This window comes from Delphinapterus leucas, chromosome 19, assembly GCF_059928025.1.
Source record: "Delphinapterus leucas isolate spDelLeu-1000000601 "Yukka" chromosome 19, BTC_Dleu_Yukka2, whole genome shotgun sequence".
NCBI classification, from domain to species: Eukaryota; Metazoa; Chordata; class Mammalia; order Artiodactyla; family Monodontidae; genus Delphinapterus; species Delphinapterus leucas.
The window spans coordinates 51264075-51279298 of NC_143147.1; the positions used below are offsets into that span (position 1 = coordinate 51264075).

Sequence of the window (15224 nt, forward strand, 5' to 3'; positions counted from 1 at the left end):
ATTTTCATCAAAATGAGAGTTATGTTCTTTTCCCTTGATGTGTAACTCACATAAACTTATGAACTGTGGTCTCAGAATGTACTAGATTTTCCTCTCTCTTCCTCATGAGAGATTGGTAGGGGTGGTATCGGAGCTGTTCACGGTCCAAAAGTTTGGTAGTCATAGTTAATCCTGCTTGTTTCTGTTGCCTCCAGTTCTTCTGGCTTTTGCTTCTTCAAATGATATACATAGAGTTGAGGGAGCATTAGGTAGAAAATCTAGTATACTTGGTATAGGGGTGACCCTGGGTCTGTTCACCTTTAACATTTTTTTCTCTCTTACTTTTTAGCTATTTCAAGAAGCCCCTGAATATCTACTTTGGATTTATTCCGGAAATAATCTTCATGACCTCTTTGTTTGGCTACTTGGTTATCCTTATTTTTTACAAGTGGACAGCCTATGATGCTCACACATCTGAGAAAGCACCAAGTCTTCTGATCCATTTCATAAACATGTTCCTCTTTTCCTATGGGGACTCTGGTAATTCGATGCTGTATTCTGGACAGGTGCGTCAACCCAGAGGTAGACTGTCTTAGGTGGTTTTCCTAGGTCAGGAAGCCAGATGTTTCTGTGACCCTGAAAAAGCCTTAGGGACTTCCCTGGTGGTCCAGTGGTTAAGACTTTGCCTTCCAGCGCAGGGGGGTTGTGGGTTCGATGCCTGGTCGGGGAGCTAAGATCTCACATGCCTCACGGCCAAAAAACCAAAACATAAAACAGAAGCAATATTGTAACAAATTCAATAAAGACTTTAAAAATTGTCCACATCAAAAAAACAAAACAAAAAAAATCCCCATCAGCCCACACATCCAAATCTAAATTCAGCCCATCCTCCTCCCTGGGGAGGGTGAACTGTAACTTCTGTCTGCAGAAAGGGTAGAGTTTATAACTCTCATCCTATGGGACAGTCCTGGGCTTTGCCACAACATCTGCTAATTATTTTTATTTTTATTTTTTTCTGCTAATTATTTTGAGGAGCTGGATTGTGTTATTTATTCAGAAGCCGGCAGGAAAGTGCTATTTTAGAGGGAATTTGTGCCGGAGTTGGAAACTGCACATTTGATTACTGTGATGTGCCTTGTCCTTACTTTGCAGAAAGGAATTCAGTGTTTCCTGGTAGTGGTTGCGCTGCTGTGTGTCCCTTGGATGCTGCTGTTTAAACCACTGGTCCTTCGCCATCAATATTTGAGGAGGAAGCATTTGGTGGGTGTATTTCTATGGCTGAAAGTTTACTAGACTTTTTTTTAAGATCAAGGCAATTCCTCATTGGATATAATGAGTTGTGCATAACCTGTATTCTCTTAAAATGCATTTGTGTTGTATCCCAGCATGAACACTAGACCTGCTGAAATGAAAAAAACCAAAACCAAGCATGTAATTGCTGCTCAGACATCCAGATTCAGCTTTGAGTAGCCCAGGTAGTGAGAACAAGTCATAAGTTTTTACCTCCTGTTCACGCTTTGCTCATGTTGTGCTCAGCAAAATCCAGGTCTGGGCCTGTCTCAGTGCAGCATCAGCCAAGCAAGGCTGCAAGAGCTGCAGACAGGTGAACCCACTCATGTGGTTTGCCTGGGCAACCACAGGGCTGACACTGATATATTTTCTTTTAAAATGAGACCGTGATACTTTCACCAACCAAAACATCCGGGGCGGGGAAAGATTTGGTTTAAAGCACATTGACTTTTTTTCTTTTTAAAAAACAGCATACATACTTGTGTTTACTTAATGTATGTATGTGTGCACCTGAATTACACACACACACACACACACACACACACACTTAAGATGCCAGATGTCCATTTCTGGCTATGCGATAATGCTTACTTATTATATTGCCTGGTAAAGACCAAAAGATCGTGTTGCATGACTCATGCAGCTGTTAGATTGTTACTCCTGTTGGAGAGCAGCTGAGTTACAAGACCTGCCTTCTCCCTTTTCTGACCATCTTCATCCTTCCATGTGCCCTCATTCGTCTCCCCTTTCACTCCCTCCCTCCTTTGTTTCCTTCTCCCTTCCTCTTTTCTTCCATTCACTACCAGGAAGGGGCAACCTGTGGAGGCCCCAGTCTGCCCAACCCCAAGCCAACAGGGACTAGAGGCAGCAGCGGCTGCAACAGTGAGTGAATTAAAACCAACAAACCATCACGTCTTGTTTAAAGAGGTGGCAAACAGTGCAGCAGAATTCTTTTTAATTACATCGAGAGCATGGGACATGTGTGCTCTTGGGAAGTATGTCCTTGTTACTCATTGAGAGGATGACAGAAAAGATTTCCGCCTCTTAGGAATAGATTCTGATATCATCTTTACCATTGGTCCACTAAGTTTCCATTCAGCATGTAAGTACAGTCCTGTCTATGGAAGCAGGGCGGTTGTTGTACCCTCTCCAAGCCCCATCATCTTAATCCAAGAGGGCAGCTCTTAGACTCATCCACTCTCATGTCTGTGTTTTGTGACCAGGTGTTGGATGGGTTTCTTCAGCATGGAGTGAGAACATCTCTGTGGTTCTTGAATTGATTTCCCTGCACCTCAAAGTTCTGCTTCAGAGTGATGCTTGGACATTTGGTCCATTTTAGCTATAACTTGCTCTCTTTCCAGTGGAAGATTATATGTGTCTACTTTTTTGTAAGAGACTCAGAAGCCCTCATGTCCTCAGCTGTCCACTGAGACCTCCACCCTGCCATGTGTCTCGTGTGTACTCTGCATCTGGTGTAATAACCAAAGTCATCTTCTGTTTTGATCTTTCCTTCTTTCAGCACTAACTCGTGATTCGGTAACAGCACTTTGAATGTTAAGCATTTCAATATTTGTCCTTAAAACATCTTTTGACCAAAATCTTATAATGCACCAATATCAAATTAGCCCAATCTATTCTAGGTAATGAATCTATAATACTTTTTAAATCTCACCAGTAGTGATTACTCATATACTGTTGTGTTCTAGTAGCATCATACTCCTTTAGATAAAGGAAATATTTAGATGATGACTGTTTCCTTCATTAGGTGTTCCTGATCATTTTAACTCAGAAAATTGCTATAATTATCCTTCTAGGACTAGTCTAAAAAGGCTGATATTTTGGATCAGAAGATACTTAAATGTTGCTGCTTAAAATTATTTTCAAATGGGGACTTACTCTCTTCTTTCTAATGAGAGAGGAAAAAAAACCCTTAAAGCACACACTGTCCACATATTGGCGTTCTTTCCATGTGCTCTTCTTTCTGCTAGTCTCAGTTTATTTAAGATGTGCTTCTGCTGCATCAGTCTTGATACTTTTAAGTCTGGCATCGTCTTTTATGATAATATCCAAGTTAAAAGTCCCTGGTCTGGAAACCTGCACATTCAGAGGGACTTCTTAGCGCACTGGTTCTTTAGCGGCCAAACATCTGTTTCTGGAGGGCAGCCCGAAGGCATCAGGATGATCATTCTACCACGGGGGTCCTAGATTCCTGACCCCAAGGGCTGAGGACATGAACACTGATCTGTTTTTGTTCTGTTCTCTGTCCTCTTGGTTGTCTGTAAGCAGTGTATCACAATTTAATATTTTCTTTCTGCTGCTGTGTGTCTCATCCCCCTTCCTGTAACTCACATCCCCTCTGTTCTGAAGGGACACTTATTCGTGTCTGGCTGGGAGGTTTAACCTGTCTGCCCCTCACTTCATCTGCTGATTGGGGGAAGCTTCAGAAATGGCTTTCTGCTTTAGGCCTTAAAGCCTAAAGCCTGCCTCCTCGACCCTGGGATCCATCCCAAGATACTCTGGAGTCCTCTCCTGTCACCAGTGTGGTGCAGAAAGTGCACCTGTGTTGCACCTTTAGTCCACCTTTTGTGGGTTGTCAGGTGTAACATTTGCATGACCTGGAGGTGCCGGGCGCTTCAGTGGCTCCCAGATCTGCCTACACAGCAGAATCACCTGGTGAACTTTAAATTTGTTTCTTAGGGCATTAAGACAGAGCAGACAAGTGGAGGAGAACATAAAGATTGCCTGTGATGCCATGATCCAGACAACCCCCTACTGACATTAAAGACTAAAATCAAAGCAATAGGTGCACTTGTTAGAGATGCAAATAGTACTGGCTGTGAAAGCCTCCCCATCCCCAGCCCTTCTCCCCCACCTTCTCCTCCAGGCTATTGTTAACAGGTGGGGAAGTTTGCCTTAAAATTTTTTTCTGCAGATATCAGCATATGTCTATCATCTATTGATAGAAATATGTATATGTGTATGTACATATATATTTAAAACACAAATTAGCAATTGTGTTTTAAATTGTAGCACTCTGCTGCCCCTTGATTAGGTTTTTTAAAATTTAGTGTCCTTAGAGATTGTTTCGTAGTGATACTCTTATAGTTGCCTAGCATTCCATAGAACATTCTGTTGGATGTGCTTAAATCATGTAATCATTCTCTTGTTGATGGCTCTGTTGGTTGTTCCCAGTTCTTTGCTATTCCAAATAACACAGGGAACGTCCTTGTCCTTGTATCTTGATAAAACTTCACAGGCACAGATGTTCCCAGCAGTGGACTTGCTGTCTCAAAGGGTGCATGCATTTTTTTGTGCGTGCCTTTTCTTCTTTTTTTTTTTCACTTGTCATCATTTAATGAATCTCCCACCATGTGGCTTCAAGCTACCAGGACACAAGCCCCACCCACACCCTTAATCTTCTCCTCAGCTCTTCTGCTGAAGAATTTGGCCTTCACGATGACAGCCTGCTTTGGGAGCTTTCCCTTCCCCAGAACTTTGTAGTAGCCTGATGGCACCACATCAGTGATAGGAGCAGCTCCAGTCTTGCTCTTGGCGGCATTTACCCGTGTCTGCTCACTGACCGAGGTCCACAATTTATCAAGGTTGACACTTGGGCAGAAGCTCTGGTCCCTCTTTAAGTGGTAATGCCTCATACCAACTTTCCCAAAGTATCCTGGGTGATATTTGTCGAAGTTGATCCTGTGGTGATGCATGCCACCAGCATTACCGCGGCCTCCCGGGTGCTTCCGGTGTTTGCCGACGCGGCCGTGGCTGTGGCTCACGTGGCCCCTAAGTTTCCGGGTCTTCCTTATTCTGGATGGCATGTCGGCGGCCGAGACCAAAGAGCTGTGCATGCCTTTTCCATTTTGATAGACACTCGAAATGATCATACAGTTTGTACTTGGGGAAATATTTTTTTAAATACAGATTTTCTAGGCCCCATCCCAGACCTACTAAATTTACAATTTCTGGGGGTGGTATCTGAGAATCTCTGCTTAATGAAATGCAACTTTCAAGGTTCTGATGCAACTGGTTCTCTGACCACTGCTAGAAGAAGAGAGAGAATCTGCCCAAACCCTGAGGGTTGATGGTCGTACGCTGTGGTCATAGATGCACACCAGAGGTGAAGCTGCGAGGAGGGACCCTGGGGCAATTGACCGAAGCTGCGTGCACATTCTTTGTGCTGCTGCTCAGAGGCCATTTTGCAGGAGAGCAGTCTTTGAACTCTTGCCTTGTTTGACTCCCCTGACAGAAACCACATGAAGTGGGTCTTGGAGCTGTCTCTTCAGCTCCTTTTCACTCTATGGCAGGTTAGCACTAAGTGGTATCTGTCAGACTTAACCCCAGTTCTGCCTGGTTTTCGTACCCAAAGAGTCCTTTTGCCTCAGCAAACCCAAACTTTTCCAAATCAGGTTGACTTAGAAATCCTGGTCCTAGGGACCCTGCTGAAAACTGCCTGGGGAGTGAGAGGCAGCAAGCAGCCAGTCAGCATCCGCCCACCTGCCTGTGGAAGGGTTGTGTTAACACTCCAGAATCCTCCATTGAAGGATAGGGTCAGGGTTGTTTTGGTTTTGTTTTAAGTCAGTATTCTCTAGCTACAAGCTAATGTACATTAAGCTTTTTTTTCTTCTGTGACCTGGGAAGTCCTTTGTTCCTGGGCAGAGACCCGGTGTGTTTCAGGGAGAGGTTGCTGGAGCTCTCGGGCTCCTGTTGAAATCTTAACAGACTTGGTTGCAGTCACCATGTCATTTGGCTCTCCTCCCTGTTAGAAAGTTTAATCTTTAGTTCCAGGAAAACTTAGGCCATTGAACTCTTTACAGATAGAGCTGCGCTTGTTAGGAGACTTTGTTCGTATTAAGCTTTTCACGCAAGCAGGACTCTCAGTCGGCGTTGGCCAAGGCAAGGTTGGTGTCTCTTGGTGCGGCAGGAACTGCCTGTTGCCTCTGATCAGGATGAGGTGCTAAATGTAGTTCGGGCTGGGCCTGGGCGGTGGTGGTTGGGATGGGAACAGTGGCTTGGTTTTACTTCGCTGTTCGATCAGTGGGTTTTGTTTTTGTTGTTAGAATATATGCTTTTCTGAGGTTTGTATGTACTAACCATCGCCCTTCCCCACGTCACAGAATGTCACATTAAAGCCCAGGCAAATTCTACTCTTTCTGTTCATCTGTGTAGGGAACTCTCAACTTTGGTGGGATCAGGGTGGGCAACGGACCGACAGAGGAGGATGCTGAGATTATTCAGCATGACCAGCTCTCCACCCATTCAGAGGACGCAGAGGAGGTAAGATCAGTGGTGCGGGCTTCCTCTCCTCCCACCTCGGGTCAGCCCTAGTCTCGTGTCCCTAAGTGGCCTCACTCCTGTCCGCTCCTTGAAAAACTGAAAAGACTAATACTGAGGATCGGCTTGCTTTCTGGACCTCTTAGGGCACTACAGCTTTTTCCAGTGGTCCCTGCTCTGAACTCCAGGTGTTGCCTGCAGAGCCCGCAGCAGTTTTGTTCTGTTGTCCGGCTTCCTGAGTTCCAAACGGCCCACGGTACCCTGCACGCAGATCTCAGTTATTGACTGCTCCCCTCGGGGCCGAGGCAGAGCCGGCCCCAGCGCCAAGCTCTTACTACCAGAAACCCAGGCCACTTACGGCGGCTCCTTCATCCCTTGCCCCTCCCCAGAATGGTTCCCGTTGGAACTTTAATCACTGGGACTTTAGAAGTCCTGTTCCAGTAATGTGCTCTTGTTGCAGACATTTTATTGAGCCTTTTAAAAATGTGACTTGCCTACTTTTTAGCCAAGTTTAGTCTAGTTTAGCCAAGCTAGACTTTTCCTTAAACCACCATTGGATTTTTTAAAATCCAATCTCCTTGCCTGACCGTTCGTACCACAAAGCCTCTGAGCTGAACTTTTGAACCTCATCTATTCAGTATATTCTTTTTAAAACAAATAGAAAAGGAGTTGAGGACCCAGGGGACTGGACTTTGCAGTCTGACTGACCGCGTCTGCTATGTGTATGACTTTAAAAAAAAAATTGCAAGGCTTGGGATGCCTTTTAAAAATTAAGTATCAACACTCTTGGTCCTGCTGACTTTGCTCTCCGTTTATGCTGAGGAGGCTTGCCTCCAATGTCAGACCATTTGACATTCACAGTCCCCACGCCCCCGCCCCCAAGAAGCAATCAGTAGCCTTGTGCTCATGACTTGTGACCTTGTGTGTGGCATGGCTTCCCACTAAGTGTAAATTTGTGTTTTCAAGCCTACCGAGGATGAAGTGGTAAGAAACAAGCTGGCTTTAGCTTCATGTTTATCTGGGGCTTCTCTTCCCGTCCTTGTGATCACTCTGCTGTCCCTGCTGCATCCTGGGGCCACACATGACACCCATGTATTCTGCATCTCACTGGCCATTTCTAACCAGTTTGTGAACCCGTGTTCTGAAAAAGCTCATCTCCATTAACTGCATCTCACGTCAGTCACCTCTGTCTTTGTTTCATTGACTTTGCTGATCTAATGCCTTGAGAATGGCTTTAAAGGAGCTACAAGTAATGTCTGCATTGGCATTCTTGAAGTGACTCCCCTTGGGAGTTAAATCCCATTGGCCCCTGCCTTCCTCTCCTGTGTTGTTATGTATGGCCGCTCTGCCCCGGGAATAACTGTTTCCTCACTGCTCCTCTGAGTGCTTATGGGAAAGCTCGCCCTTCCTCCCTGTCTGAGATGCAGCCGACCTCTTCCTGCTGCCCTCATCGGCTTGATGGTGCTTGGAGTGAGAATGCTGGACGTTCGCTTGGGGTCCGCTTTACCTCCGCGTGACCCAGCTGGGAGGTAGACAGTTTTCAAAAGGAGGCTTTGCCTCTCAGGTGCATCCCAGAAAAAACAATCCATCTGTGTGAAAGGAGTTCATGTTATACCAGTCACACATAGAGGACAACAGAGAGTAGAAAGAAAGTTGGCTAAATATTCTGGCCACAGCCAGAGTAGAAGGCCTTCTAGCTCAGCAGTAGTTCATTTAGCAATATACAAGTTTTGAATTGGGTTTTTAAAATAGGCCTTGCTGCACTGTTTGCATCTTCCCCCCAAATTTCTCTCTAAAATACCCAGACCTGTGAACCTTTCCCTTTCCTGGCTTTCCTGGTCCTCTCTAAGGGGGCAGTGGGATGGGAATGGGAAAAGGCTTTGCTGTTCTGTGTGAAAGCAGACAGTTGTCAGTCTTCCAGAAGGCCGGAGAGGCTCCTTTGCTGGCATCTGGGAGCTTCTGCGTTCCTCTGGACCACTCATCTGTGCAGAGCCACAGGCTGAGCTGCCTGGAAGGTCCCTGTCAGCATAGTCCTCACGTGTAGCCACGTCCCAGGGGAGTTGACATCCAAACAAGATGGACTGGAATTCAGCCTCCCCAGTCTCTGGCCCCCCAGCTCCCTCAGAGGTTCAGTTTCCCACAGCGTCCTAAGTAGTGAGGACATTTTATCATCGTTAGGTACATACACAGTCTAGTTCTCTGCAGCCAGGTTTAGATAGCTGTCTCAGTTACCTAAATACGTCACAGGTGGAAGCAGCAGTCCCTCTCCCTGGGGCATCAACAGTCCAGCTGCAAACCAGAGCCAGGCTCGTCAATTGTCTGGGAAATTTTTGAAGGCTGTAACCACTCAGCAGGGGTCAGTGGGACCTCTCCCCACTGTGTCATCTCTCTAGGTACATTCATCCAACCCATCCATTCATTCACCCTCCATGTGCCAAGCACTCTGTTTAGAGCTGCAGGAACTGAGAGAAGAAAAACAAGTCCTTGCCTTCAAGGAACTCCCAAATTTAGGACACAGTCTGTGATCAAGGTGTGCCCAGGATGCTGTGGGAGCACAGGAAGAGGGCACCTGACAAACACTGGGGTGGGGGTAGGGAAGAGGAGGCCTGGAAAGGGTTCCCTAAGGAGATTATTGCTGAGGTTAGTTTGGTCAAGCCGGCGTCTCTGTGGAGGGAGAGAGGGAGGGAATGCGGATGCATCAGTATGTATAGTTATCATAAAGATACAGAGGCCTGCGTCATCAAGGCGCATTTTGGGGATAAGCAAGTATTCAGCTTGGCTGGAGCTCGGAGTCAGGAGTTGAGGGACTGGTGAGAAGTGAGGCTAGAGGTTGGCGGACACCAGCCGTAGTAGAGTGGGTAAGAAGGAGCGTCAGAGGGCAGTGAAGCTGTAAGTGACACAGCGCATGCCATTGCTGAAATACCCTAGTGGCGGGTAGAGGGTGTATTGGGTGGGGGAGGGGCACAGTCTGAGAGGAGTCGGGAAAGAACTGGGAGGCCTGAAGGCATTTGCAGTGGGAGTTGGAAAGGAAGGGACCAGTATGAGCTGAAGGAAGTAAAAGCTGCAGGCCCCAGTGCCTTCATGAATGTAGGCAGTGCGAGCGAGTGAAAAGTCAGGCTCGACTTCCAGGTTTGGGTGCCTGGGGCACTAGTAGTGACCCCCTGTTAGACATGGGACGAGGAGTAGAAGTAGGTCTTGGTGGGTCAGAGGAGAGCAATCGATGAGTTTAGTTTGGGTGGCGTCGAGTGTGAAGCACCTGTGCTGCAGCAGGAGGAGATGTGGCACAGCTGGTTGGAAACAGGCAACACGGAAATAGAGGTGTCCATTTGTAAGCCCCTCCCGGCGTGGCCGCTGAAGGCCCGCGTGGCAGTGCTGCAGGAGAGACGTTCAGGGCTGAGGCAGGAACCCCAGCACTTAAGGAGGAACCAAGAAGGAGGCTGAGAAGGAGCATCCAGAGGTAGGAGGAGAACCAAGAGGAGGTGAGCCTTCTCAAGAGGGAGCAGGACAAGGCAGTAGTGGCGGACACCGCAGAGGCTCAGGTCACGGGATGTCTGTGAGACCTCCTGGCTGGGAGGTAAGGGGAGCGCGCGAAGGAGGCGTGCGGAGCCGAGAGGGCGCAGGAGGTGAGGGGCAGGCGCAGTGCGGCAGCGGGGAGGTGGTAGAGAGTTAGGCGGGGCGTCTGCGGCGGTTCCGGGTCAGTCGTAGCGGACTCACATGGGGCAGTGACAGACCTGTAGGCGCTTGCCTGGGTTTCTCGCTTAATTCTCGCCCCACTTAATATCTCCCCCCAGTACGTAGATAAGAAAACTTACCCAAGGTTGCAAAGCAGGAAGTTGGGAATGGAGGAGAGGAAAAAGCGAGAGCAGTGCCTGGAAGGGAAGCTGTTCATGGGAGAAACTCAAGGTGGAATAAAAATGCTGCAAGGGGCTGGTTCTGAGGGAGCCCCGCACTCGCTTCTTCCTCAGAGCTCTTAGTTAAAGCCCTGTGCTCCTTGGAGCTGGGGGCCTGTCCTTCCTCAGAACGTGGGCTTTGGTGTGACGGCGAGCAGTGGTGGCAAAGAGCTCTTAACGGCACGTTGGGGTTCCGGTGACTGTGATTACCCTAGTTTTCCGGGTAACTAGGAGACTTGGAAGAGCCTGTTTCAGAAGAAAAGCCCAGAAGTACTCTGGGTGTAGATAGTCAAAGGTGAGGGAAAATGAGGCAGAAGCCCAGAGATGGCGAGTTGGAGCTGGCCCCTCTCCCCACTGGCCATGCCTGTGAGGCCTGGGCTGTTAGCGCCTTACCAGCCAGCCCTCCTCTCCTGGCCCCATGTGATTTCTCAAGACAGTTCTTTCTGGTATCTTTTGGGGATGAAGTCATGTGAGTCTGCAAAGAAACTGGTGAAAAATAGACTCTGACCTGTGGGCAGGGCAAGCTGGGGAGGCCCACTGGGCAGTGGCCCTGTGCTCCTGGAGTCTGGTCTGGACCACGTGGGGAGGGGCGGGGAGGCCCCAGGGAGGGGAATGGCCCACCTCCTGGCCTTCAGTGGCTGTGGCCCCACCCAGGAGAGTGAGGCCCGGAAGCGTGCCTGCGGCTTCTCAAGCAGCCTGGCTTGGAGCAGCCCTAACAGGGAGCTCCCGGAAGCTCGCTCCAGCCCCTCTGCTTTATGCTGCAGATAATTTCTGATGTTGAGACAAAAGCTGGAAGAAAGGGAGCGTGAGGAAAACAGAAACAACAATACACGTTCCGTTTAGTCTTCATCATGCGTCCAAGTAGGAATTTGTAAAACTTTTGCTAAAACGTCCCTGTGTGATCTTTTCAGAAGTCTCAAAAGTAAAAGGAGGTTATCTTGCCGCCAACGTGTTGTGAAAATAAGAAGTGGCTGCAGAGGTTTAGTCTTCTCCAGGCGGTTTCCAGCCTGGTGGCCTGTCCCCTGACGTACGACCCGGGGAAGAGCCCTTCCTGCCCTCCTGGCTCATTCAGAGGAGGGTGCTCTGCTCTCAGGCACCGTGAGGTAGAAGTCAGCCAGAGCAGGTGCTCCCAGACCGCTCTTACCTCGACATGCAGCCACTCCGGAGCTGACAGCCTAGTGGGGAGAAAAAGCAGATGTGTTGAGAAGAGTCTCATTAAGATGTAGTTCATTAAAATGTGATGTATTGAGGGGCATGGGGTGTCCCAGTCGGGGGCTCAGCCAGGCAGGATTTCTGGGGACGGCACGGCTGAAATCCCCACCAGGAGTTCAGCACCGGCGGCTCCAGGCCCATGTAGCCGTTCGTGCCAGCGCTCAGAGCCCTGCACATGCCCCTCCCAGCCTTATATCTTCTCTCTGGTTTCCTCCCATGACAGTTTGATTTTGGGGACACCATGGTCCACCAGGCCATCCACACCATTGAGTACTGCCTGGGCTGCATCTCCAACACCGCCTCCTACCTGCGGCTCTGGGCCCTCAGCCTCGCTCATGCACGTGAGTGTATTTCTCTCAGGTCAAAAACTATGTTTCTCCCCTTCTCCGGGCACTCCCTCAGGTGGGGGCTTAAAGAGAGTGGAAATTATGTAAAGCCTCTGGAATTATTGACTCCTGAATCCAGAGAATGATGTACAGGTGGGAGGATCAGTGCTTTTGCCAGGTTAGCTGGTAAGGTCGCAGAAAGCCAGGGGGCAAGGAAGACTGCGATTGAGGGATGGCAGAGCAAAACGCAAGGCCTGCAGCACCCCTGGCCCAGCTGAACCGGATGTCATGTCTCTCCCCGTTCCGCAGAGCTGTCTGAGGTGCTTTGGACCATGGTGATCCACATCGGCCTAAGCGTGAAGAGCTTGGCGGGAGGTTTGGCGCTGTTCTTCATCTTCGCCGCCTTCGCCACCCTGACTGTGGCCATCCTCCTGATCATGGAGGGCCTCTCAGCCTTCCTCCACGCGCTGCGGTTACACTGGTGAGGGGCAGCGCGGGGCCGAGGGTGGGGACGTGTCCTTAGCTGCACCGAGGGCAGTTTTACTCCTGTCCAGAATGCAGAGACACTAGGGAGTATCTGCTTTCACATCCTCATACCCAAGGACGTACTTGGTAGTGAGCCTCAGGAAATGTCCACAGAAGAGCACAGCTCACTTTCACAGCTGCCAGGGAGGATTCTCTGGTGAGTGTTGTCACAGTTGCTCTCCCTGTCTTCAGCCTTCTTCAGTGCTCTTGATTATGGCTTAAAAGATCTGCTGGGGTTTTTTGTTTGCTTGGGGGTTTTTCTCACTGGCATATAACTCTCTCCTGTCTTCAGAGCAATGAAAGCAGCTCTGGAATAGGTTCTACGTCCAGGCAAGTGCTAGAGCACACTGTGCCCTCATTTCGTCCCCCTTATTCTGTCATCGTGCCAGTGTCTTTGGGTAGGACCCCTGGCAGCTCTGTGTGGGTAGGGGGATTCTTGACTCCATAGCACGCTAGCTCAGTACACGGAAGCAGCTTCTTCTGAAGGGCAGGTTTTGGATTTGTTAGTTTTCTTTAATGACGTTTTTGGCTCTTAGTGGCTCTGCATGGAGATAGCTCAGTCCCAGGGAGTGGGAGATCTGGGGTCTGGTCTGGACTGTGACTCCATGACCTAAAGTAAGGTTGCCAGGTTTAGCAAATAAAATTACAGAGCACTCAGTTACGTTTGGATTTCAGATAAATGGAATATTTTTTTACTGTATTTCCCGAATGTCCATGGGACATACTTATACTAAAAACTGGGCATCCCGTACTTTATCTGGCTACCCTACCTCAAACCCTACATCTTTGCGTCTCCATTTCCCCCTTCACATTATGATTCTCCCTCTCTTTTGTGGTCCAGTGGCTCTGGAAGCTCTAGACCCTCTCCTCAGAGAAACACCCCCCTCAATGTGTGCACACACAGTTTTACCAGTTTAGGGGCTCACAAACTCACTGACCCTACCTTAGGACTCCCTAGACGAGATGATCTGTGGTGTTAATGACCTCAAGGTCAGAAGAGGGCCGTGACTGTCTCTCTCCATCACTTCTCGAAACCTGAAGAAAACCAAAATCTGAACCTGAGAAACCTCTTCCCCACTCCCTTTATCTTTGATTTTTCTCCTGGCTTGGTTACAGCTGAGCCTGCTCAAAGATTCCGCCGTTTGTTGTTCTAAATTACAGAGGGGAACGTGAGGCATGTAAGGGTGAGCCGTGGCCGGGACTTACTCTTCCCTCAAAAGCTCCTTTAGAAGAGTCCGTCCTGCTGCGTCAGTACACGGTGCTTTCTCAGGCCTGGCCCTCTCCTCCCGCCTCCCGTCCCCTCCCCGCCCAGCTGTTGTTTACTGGGAGCCAGGAGGCTGGCCACGCTACCGCTACCGGCTCTCAGCTTATCAGCGCACGCTCGCCCCAGCACACTTCCTACCACTCAGTGCGAGGGGACGTCTGTGCTGCCAGCCTGGGGTGACTCACTTTTTCTTGCCCTCTTGGCTTCCTTTCCTATTCCCTTCCCCGCCTCCTGAGCCCTGGGCTTGAGGGAACAGTTACCACGCCACCTTGACTCCAGCCCAAGTGGGGAGCCTGTTGCATCCTCCCTGGGTGGGTGGCAGCAGCCAAGGAGCTGGAACAGACCTGTGAGAGCAGTGAGCCAGGCACCACGGAGCATGGAGGGCCGCCTGGACTCAGGCCTGTTGTCCAGAATGAGCTGAGGCGGTTGGGAGGTCTTGCTTTGCTGCCTGCAGGATTACTTCTTCCTTAGGCTCACCTGCGGCCTTCGAGTGAAGGTGTCTTCCCACGTCCTCATGACCGAGCCCAAGGAAGTGACAAGTGGCGAGAGAGCAGGCTTCAGAATCGGGTGACCCGAGTTTAAATTCCAGCTCTGCCGGTGCTGGCTGGGTGACCCTGAGGAAAGCACTTACCTCTCTGAACCTCACTTGCTCTCATGTGAAAAGAGATGATAATGTCCACGTGACAAGGTTGCTGTGATTAAGTAGGAAATAATGCACAGACCAAGTGACTGCCACGGTGCCCTGGCACACCGTAAACCTGTGTTCAGTTGCAGATGCGGCTGCCCTGCGGAGAGGGCTGTGGCCCCTGTAAAGGTCTGCTTCCAGTCCGTTAGAGAGAAGGGAGACCCCAGGGGGATGCACGTGATACCACTTGAATGCCTCGCAGATGCAGTTTGCAAGGAGTAGGCTGGTCAGACATATTGTACTTGCAGGGTGGTGGGTGGTTGCTGTTGTTTGGTAGTGGAAATACTGGGTAGGAGAGAAAAAACAGTGAAAACTCCTTTGTGCAACTTTCAGAATCCCATCACTGGGGGCCTGTTTGGAGCATCTCCCCCACCACCAGAAAGGAGTGAATGAAATTGGTGCTCATGCACCCCCTCCTGGCCTAGTGTGGACATGCCTCGAGGATTCCTGGGCCTTAGTCCAGCAGGACTGCAGGAATTCCGAGTTGAGGCCATCCTCTTGGGGGTGGGAACAGCTGGGCCCACTGAAGATGGCTGCAGGGACATCGCTGCAATTTTTCCTGGCGTCCAGCCTGGGCATCTTCATACCTGTCACTTTACCCCTGGTGTTCAGCTGGGGTTTCTTGATTCTGATGCAAGGGCTGCCCCGTTACACAAGTTCTGGGTCTCTTTGGTGGGAACAAGAAGAAAAACCTGTGATTTGAAAGCAAGGATAAACCACAGGTCTGAGGTTCATGTAGGGTCATGAGGAGGCAGGTGACATCTGGAAACAGCAGT

At 49.4% G+C, this 15224-nt stretch overlaps 1 protein-coding gene and 1 pseudogene across 12 annotated transcripts in view; one reads left to right on the plus strand and one right to left on the minus strand.

Annotated features, from left to right (window-relative positions):
* ATP6V0A1 (ATPase H+ transporting V0 subunit a1) overlaps positions 1-15224 on the plus strand; it is an 80143-nt gene that overhangs the window by 61576 nt on the left and 3343 nt on the right. For 6 of the 12 annotated variants that reach the window (XM_089901284.1, XM_089901282.1, XM_089901283.1 and 3 more), the window contains 5 exons: positions 329-545; positions 1132-1239; positions 6442-6549; positions 11872-11989; positions 12284-12455. In XM_089901284.1, the coding sequence (XP_089757410.1) occupies positions 329-545; positions 1132-1239; positions 6442-6549; positions 11872-11989; positions 12284-12455 (723 nt within the window). Of the gene's footprint in view, positions 1-328; positions 546-1131; positions 1240-2075; positions 2243-6441; positions 6550-11871; positions 11990-12283; positions 12456-15224 lie in introns of those variants that run through there. The other 6 variants (XM_022557752.2, XM_089901280.1, XM_089901289.1 and 3 more) reach the window with 5 other exon arrangements.
* LOC111166250 (large ribosomal subunit protein uL15 pseudogene) lies at positions 4632-5101 on the minus strand (annotated as a pseudogene).